This window comes from Colletotrichum chrysophilum (genome assembly GCF_026319265.1).
Source record: "Colletotrichum chrysophilum strain AFK26 chromosome Unknown scaffold_136, whole genome shotgun sequence".
NCBI lineage: Eukaryota > Fungi > Ascomycota > Sordariomycetes > Glomerellales > Glomerellaceae > Colletotrichum > Colletotrichum chrysophilum.
Window position 1 is genome coordinate 46,931 of NW_026517423.1, and position 8,116 is coordinate 55,046.

The following is an 8,116-nucleotide window of genomic DNA, read 5'->3' on the forward strand; positions in this document are numbered from 1 at the left end:
ACGGCAGTGGCTGGCAGCCACTTGGCTTACCGGTGGCAATTTGACAGCAATATCAGACTGTCTTAAGCGTGTCTAAAGGGATTGGCGATAATACGAAGACGTTATTTCCATGGGAACATCGCCATTTCCAGGACACCCCGTAACATCGTCTGGAGTTGGCAATCAACCGGTGAACGAGGTGAGCCTCAGTTACTACGCATAAGCATCTCCGCATGCAAGCGAACGTGGGGACGGCATGTCTAATGCCACCGACCGACTGTCCCGTGTTTGGGTCCCAGGAAGTGTGAAGAAGTTCGCAGCGGCCAATAGGTTCAGGTATTTCCAGAGTGTTGGCGGGATGACGGACCTGTCGGGTCTAGAACGTCGCAACGCGCGACACAAATGGTGCGGAGACTCTGCGGCAGGCAGCTTCACGGGAGTCCGGGAGTCCATGGCTGAGACGCGGCCAACGTGAACCTGGCTCGTTGCGAGCAATGGCAGGCACACTAAGCTGGTGCTGATGAGGTTTGACACATGTCCTGTGCGATCCAGGCCGTCGATTGGATCGGCGTTATCAATGTCACCGAAATGAGCTACTGCTCAATATTGTAACGGGGCATCCCTTCTCAAGCTTCAATCGAACGATTTTTTGAGACGACGGAACCCATCAATTTCGCACAAACTCCGGGGTTCCCTGAGATCCTGGGATTTCAACATAGGGTAAAAAGCCCCGACGTACCGAAGGGCCTGATTGAATCGGCCCTCCTCACACAATGTTTCAACTTTTCGGAGTCGCGATTCCGGCAGCGCCCGCCTCGCCCGCGCACCCATGACAATGGAGAGTTGCGAGCCAGCCTAACTCGAGCCCGGGGTAAATAGACAAGTGGGCAGGCGGGGACCGGTGAGGGGAAGGAGAACAGCCGCCCATGACCCACCGTTGATGCAGAAGCGCAGCGAGCAGCATGCTAGGCCACAGCAAAGCTAGCTCGCAGATATCAGACGAGCATAATTGCGGTGAGTATAATGGCAAAGAAGGAAAGGTGAATCGACGGTCGTCCCATTGCGGACTGGCTGCATCGCGCGAGAACGCGCAGGTCCCAATCGGTAAGACCCAAGAAGCTGCATGGCGAGCTCGAATGGCATCACTTCCAGCGCATCGACACTCGTTTGTCTCTCCGACGTGGCATAGACGCTGATGGTTGCCAGGCCCATTCTGGATTTCATTTGCCGATTCGGGGATTGAGCCCTTGTCGATTACCCATTTCAATGTCATGTCCATTTCACACGCAGCAGAGTTCGTGTGCCTGTCTCAAACTTTGCATTCCTGTCACGTTGGCGCCACACCCAGAACAGCTCTCGCCATGCGTTGGGGGCGCAAAGAGGGCGTGTCGACGGCGTGGGCGGTGGTGTGTAAATGCAAGCTTATCTGCAGGCCAATGGAGGTGTGCTGTCTGCTATTGCTGCACTGCACCGCAGAAGTAGTCTTGGGTATGTGCGGTTCAGGTACGCCAGCAGATGTACCCAATACAACGGGCCTTCAACGTGGTTGTACCGGTACATGAGCACACCTCGAGTGGCTTGCAGCAGGCTGGGGAGTCAAAATCCATGTCGGTACTGCATCGGAATAAGGCGAATGGCGATCATCCAGAGAGGCCTGTACGCAGCCGAGATCTTATAACGTCAATAGCCGCAAAACGGAAGTTGGAAAAAGAAAAAATCAGAGTTTAAGGCGTGCAGTCAGCTGTGTCGGAGATCCCCTCCATCGCCCAGGGTGTGAGGGCCCAAGCGAGACAAGCGAGCAGGCCGTCTGTTGTACAGCGCTGTGTCGCTGACAGAGCGGGCAGTGATTGCGGAAGAAGGGGCAGAATATTTCGAATTCGGCCTTCGTGAGGGGTACTGGCCGTGTGAAGTTGGAGTCAACAGGCGGTAAAGGTCCATGGCGAGGCCAGACTCTGGCAGAAAAGATCCTGAAGCAACTCAGCCTCTGGCATAGTTCGGCCAGGGTTTCGGCGGTGTGGGGAGGGAGGCCGGGGTGGCATTCCCCCACGGACTGACGGCGGCGGAGCGGAAGTTCGAGACACGGCGCATGGATGGAAGCCTTCTGGCAGGCAACTCTTCCGCCAGAGCGGCTGCTCTGTGCGTGTCATCTGTCATCGGAACATGGCAGAAGCCGAACCGTCGTCTAGTATTCAGCCCATGTTGACAGACCAAGACGGGATGGCGGACATCAGACGAGATCGAACGTCATGCTCAAGATGGAGGGTAAGGTGTCTCGCCTGCCCTTGTCGTCGGCAGGTGTGCATGCGTCCAGCCGGCATCCGGGACACATTATTCCTGGCGCTTGGTTCGAGGGACCCTCGACGTTTAGGGCGGCATCGCAGAGTTCCGATCGAGGCAGCGTGCATCAAACGGTTGTGGACAAATGCGGCGATTTGTCCGGGAGGGCGGCCAGAAAAGGCAAGTTGTCTATGATGTAGGGAACCATCGCCGGGGTGCTGTGTTGCTTGATGTTCGATCTTGCTTGGGTCTGGATCTCGACTGCAGCGGCTGTCTCCAGTTAATGTTCTGAGATACAGGCGATTCAGTTGTTTTATCGAACGTTGCGCTAAAAGATTGGTGCAAACAGTCGCATTTGTCGGCCGAGGCAATCGGGCGGTGGCAGCCTCCAAAGCATTTGAGTGTGACGACAGCACCCGAGAAAGAGCCTAGCGGGTGGCGTTCAGAGTCCAACGCCTCAGAATGGGCCGCGGCAGGCAAGACAACGCCTAGGTTGAGCCTCATGATCCCGCCAGCGATCTCCAACGGCGCGGAGCTGTCCATCGGAGAAAAGAGCGCGACAGGCGGCCCGATCTGTGAACCCTGAGACAGTCATCGGAGTTCGGGCGCCGGAACGCAGGACGGCCGGTGCGGAGCGGCAGGATCGACGAGGCGGCTCGAGTCTAACCAGCCCTGCCAGGCTCATGTCGCCTGCCGCCGTCGCTGGCGCATTGAGTACCCGCGAACAGAGTTGTATCAGCGTCTGGATTCCGTATGATCACCCGGATCTCTGCCTTCGTGGTCCATGCATCGACAGATGTCGGGATCATCCACGTCATAGTCGGGGCCCGGTCCAGGTCCAGGTCCGGCCGTTCGGAGGTGGTGTGGATGAACGGGTGGTCAGAGATGGGACGACAGCCACGGCCGGCATGGATGGAGGGACGAACATCCGGGACGAGATTGGAGATCGGTAAGCTCTGACTGAATGGCTCGAAGACATCGACAACGGGCCAGATTCATGCGTTGCATTGTTCTTCAGCAGAGGCCAAGCGGCAGGGGAGCGATTGATCGTCCGGATGGCTGGCTGGGATGGCCGCTGCGCCTGCCGGACCGAAGCGGTGACAAATACGTCAGACGCAGCGAGTGTATGCGGCGTGGCTGTGCAATTGACGATGGCTGGAGATGTGATTCATTGCAGCAGAAGAATTGAGGCAAGGAGGAGCATTCCCGCGCGGGTGACGATGTCGTGTTGTTGCGGTCGTCGTGGATCGCGTCGGTGCGGTGCAGGAGGTGTGTTGGAGGAGTTGGTGGAGAGGAGGGGGAGAGAAAACGCGACCAAGCAACTGTTAGGTACGTACCCGCCCACTTTCAATTGCCTGAGGTCACAATCCGTACAGTGAAGGAAGGCACCTCAGGTTTGCTGCAACAGCGGGGCAGAAATAGAAACACCACACTGCCCTGGTGCCTTCCTTCGCGACGCCGCAGTCGCAGTCGCAGGCAGGCACCGCTGGCTGTTGCCTCATTCGCATGTGAGTGCCTCATCCGTAAGAGAAGGCGCGACGAGTAAACAGAAAGAGCGCCCTTACTCGGTCAACCCGGCAGACTGCAACTGCCTCTCGGAAATCTCCTTCCCTCTTGAGCCTCGACCAAAAAACCCCCCATCTTTGCCCCCTGCAATGCGCTGAAGATGCGGTCCCCAAATCGGCAGGCGCCCTACACCGTGCAAGGAACCCGCTGCCTGTCATCGCTTCAGATTAATTAACCCCCGAGTGTTCACGGCCCTCCTGCCCTGCTCATCCGCCATCAGAGCGCTGCAGGGCTGCTCATCGAACCCTTCCAGCAAACCTTCATCCCCTTCTGACGGATACACTGACATACTACCTTCCTTGCCTTAGTACCTTAGTAGCAAAACTGTGTGATGGGTTGGTTCCACGGCACCACTTCGCTCGAGCCTCTCTCCCCCTCCCTTTTTTCCGCATTGTGATCTTTCCTCCGATCAAAGCTCCAATTCATTATCAATAAGCAATAAACTTTTACTCTCTTCTCCCTCCGTCTGATGCCTCTCAGATCGTCCTGACTCGCCCCAAAAGCTTACCTGAATCATGGATTCCTTGGACTCCTTGGGCTTGACGGGCCGTTTACCCAAACCAATTACCCAGAACCTAAACCTGCCCCAGTCAGTCGGGTTCGTTCCCAAACCAAACTGTGTCATATGCCGGGTCTTCTTTTTTTAAACTTCCGCATTGCTTCTTGCGCATGCGCCACGTAGACTGTGCAGTCAGAACGCCCTGCGAGTGATTGTACCCAGCCCAAACATTAGCCTTTCTTGTTCGAATTAAGGATTCTGCCCTTGGTGTCCCACAGATGAACCCAGACAACAACATGCTTACTCGCACCGCCAGTCTGGTCTGGCCCCTTCGTGCGTCAATATTTCTTTGTCAGGGCCATCTCGAGTTGACTCGATACTGGCTGGCTGGAGCTGCAATCAGGGTCCTCCCCGAACCCCCTTGCTATCCTCCGAATCTGTCTCCCACACTCTTGTTTCAAGTAGCATCGCTGTGGGGACAATGACAGGGGTAAAACCACTCACCTCACTCCTCCATAGCTCCTGGACTCGCCCACATTACTACTTGAAACGCTGTCCAAGGGACAAGTACCCGGATAATTCGTCGTTGTCCGGTGGCTTCACGGCGCGGCAATGGATAGCAGGAACAACGCAGTGGCATGCCTGAATGAGGAGAAGTGGTCTTCATTGTCGACAAAGGATGATGTTTTATGCTGCTGTGTTGTGATGTGCCATCTTTCCCCCAAGATGCTGCCTCTCCTGCCCAAGGAACCCAGGGGTATCTTCATCCTAAACCCGTAACGCCTGTCTACCCAAGTATGCAATCCCAGGACGGTGCTTCCGCAGAAATCGATTCGATCCAAGTAAACTCCATGTTGCTCGAAAACTCGACATACCCCTTGCTGTTGTTGAAAACTTGACATTTTCCTTGTTGCTCGAAACTCGAAATTCGCCTAGCCGTACAAAACTTCGACTTTCTGCTAGTTGACGTTGTTTTGAGGCGGGTATCGGTAGCCCATCTGCGATGTGGGCCTGTACATTGCATGCGCGTTCCAGGACGCTTCCCTGTCCCCCATCCTCATCATGCTTTCGTATGGATCCGACATGAGCGGCGGACTTTGCGTCAAACCACCGGCCGAGTTCGGCGTCAGAGTGTTTGGGTTCGACCAGAGTGGCGGGCTTTGTGTTACCGTGGCTGCTGGCGTAAGAGGGTAGCTGGCCAAGGATGTCGGCGCCATGGCGTACTGTTGCTGAACTTGTGCCATATCAAATGGGCTATGCTGCGAGCCCCCCGAAGTAACGTAGTTGTTTGCTTGTTGGAGCGGCATCTGAAGCGGCATGACAGAGGCTGCTTCGCCGCGGTGTCGTTTGACGACGGTCGGTTGGGAGTCCTCGTGGAATCTTCGTTTTTGAGTGACGGCCTGCGCAAACCTCGCGGTATCTGCTGCAGTGCGGACCTTATGCGAATCCTTTCTAATGCGCACCCTGATCCCTTGGTCGCTGAGAGTCTTGGTCAATGTCGTGCTCTGCGCCAATCCCGGGAAACTCCGCGGCGAATGGACTTCGAACGGCTCCGACAGGACTTCGGCCCATTCAAAACAAACCTCCCCGTTGAAAATCTCGTAGAGGATAAAATGTAATTGGAAGGTCCCCTGCACTTTGACGGAAAGGTTGCCGAAAACGAAATAAGCCGCATCGCTGCCATGCTGGTCTTTGACTTTGTGCAAAGAAGATACTGTCACCCCTTGAAGGGCCTTGGAGAGATCCGTCTTTTCCTTCTTGTCGTTGTCTTTAGAATCGACGCTGACCAATTCGCACGTGAGAAAGAGGTGAGGGTTGTGGACGACGGCCTCGGGATTTCCATATCTGCTCCAGTCCCAATTATTCTTGTTGACGCACAACTCGACAACGGGTGGAGGATCGATGGGCTTGGTATCTGCGAAGCTAGTCAACAAATATTGTTCCACGGGCGAGCAAAACAATCAACAGCCCCATCCGGCTACTGAGTGCCCGATTTCGTGGCTTGAGGATGATTACACAGGCGATCTCGGCCACAAAGCTCTTTCGAGTTTCTGGTCTTCAGTTTCCTCCCCCCTCCACCTTCTCGCGTCCCTCCAGCCTACTCCTCCAATCGGTCATAGGCTAGAAGGCAGACTGAGGGCTGGTCAGAGGCCAAGCCAAGAGGCAAGGTAGAGGGCGAGCAAGAGGCCAGAGTTCGAGGCGGAGAGTAGGCGAGGGCCGGTGTGTGTGCGAAGAACATCAAGCGCAATAGAACGTACCTTTATCCTTGCCGCCAGCAACTTTCGCATTACGCGGTTGTTGCACCATGCGCAGCCACAGGTTCGGCTTTGGCGCGCTTCCATTGTGGCCAAGCGTTGGTTGAGACATGGTTTGATCACCTTGGAATGGCCTTGGTGGCATAGACTGGCTGTAGTCGTAGAACTGGCTCGACATGGCGAAGGCGTTTGGATAGTGTTTTTGAGTTTGAGAAAATAGAGGTCCAAGTTCTGTCGTTCCGTGGAACGAAAGACGATTGCTTTTGTAGAAAATGGTGGCGAAGACCCCATCAACCGTAGGAAGAATGGTCGATCAAAGTTGTTAAATGCTGGTATCGAAAGACTAAATTGTTGAATAGAAGGCGGAAGTGTTCGCAGTTTGGGTTAGGTGGGCAAGGATTGGAGAGACAGAGAAGTTGACGGTTGAGTAAGGCAAGGTAGTGCCTTATATCAGGGTGCAAAATGTCAAATACTGGACGAGACCGGGCCCCTGTCGCTGGGAAAGAGGAGTAGTAATCCTTGCGCTGCTCTGGTCTGTGCCGCGAAGCAAATCCCTTGGCAGTGGTTGTCGCCTCCCCCCTGGTCGGTGGCAGTCGTTGGTAGTAGGCGAGCTGTCAAGCGACAACGGGACTTGGGGGCGGTCAACGAAGCCAAGTTTGGAGTACCCTGGAGCAGGTTTGCGATATGCAGGCAAGTCGGTACCCAGAGACGGTGTGTACGAGGCTCGTTTGGGAGCTCAGAGAGAGTTGAGCAAGTGTCGTAGCTGGAACGGGGTCTCTTGCCTGGACAGTTGACCGAGAGGACTCGGGCCTGGTGTTGTCGCCGGGGACAGTCGAGATGTGAACAGAAAGATGGTTCAAGACGGAGGTTGATGGAAGGAGCCGATGGGAGACTCGAGTTGAATGAAGCTCCGTGCGGCCGAGTCGGTGGCGCATGAAGCACGGAGATGGACGAGGAGGACACAGGCCACTGGAGAGGTACTTTTGAAAGCCGTTGAAGCGTCCTGGTCGAGCACCACAGTGGATCTAGTCTAAGGTTATGGAAGGCAAGGAATGCAACCGAGAGGAGATATTGAACAAGGTAGCCTGGACGGGGTCGAGGAAGATGTCTGGGAAGGGGGGGCGTGTGGTCTTGGACGGCGTCAAGAAGATGATGAAGTCGTTGACGAGGTCTGTGGTCTGTGGTCTATGGTGTGGATATCTCTCTGATGGATTGGTGGCCAGAGACGGGAAGAGGGAGGTGTTGGAGTTGGCCGCACTAGTGTAGACGAGGCGGATGCTGCAAGTGTGTGTTTTGCGTGGACCCTCGACCGGAGATATTATGTGGTGTTGGAGAAGCGTTGATGCCGTTGCGGGCTGAGTTGGCGATGGCTGGGCAGCAAAATGACAAGAGACAGACTGGGAGGAGGGATGAATAAGTCGAGATGGAAGCTGCAGAGACGAATTGGTGCGGACGAGGTGAGCAGAACAGCGCAGAGCAGCGCCTGGGGCTAGGTCAGGAAGGCAAGGTCAGGTCAAGTAAAGGGAAAGAAGGAAAGGTA

The 8,116-nt window shown here is 55.4% G+C and overlaps 1 protein-coding gene across 1 annotated transcript; it reads right to left on the reverse strand.

Annotated features, from left to right (window-relative positions):
- Positions 1-5,280: 5,280 nt before the first annotated feature.
- Positions 5,281-6,754, reverse strand: COL26b_011314 (uncharacterized protein; the record flags this gene model as incomplete). Its single annotated transcript, XM_053183985.1, has 2 exons — positions 5,281-6,236; positions 6,580-6,754. The coding sequence occupies 2 exons, from the start codon at positions 6,752-6,754 to the stop codon at positions 5,281-5,283; spliced, it is 1,131 nt and encodes a 376-aa protein (XP_053032065.1).
- Between the last annotated feature and the right edge of the window lie 1,362 nt (positions 6,755-8,116).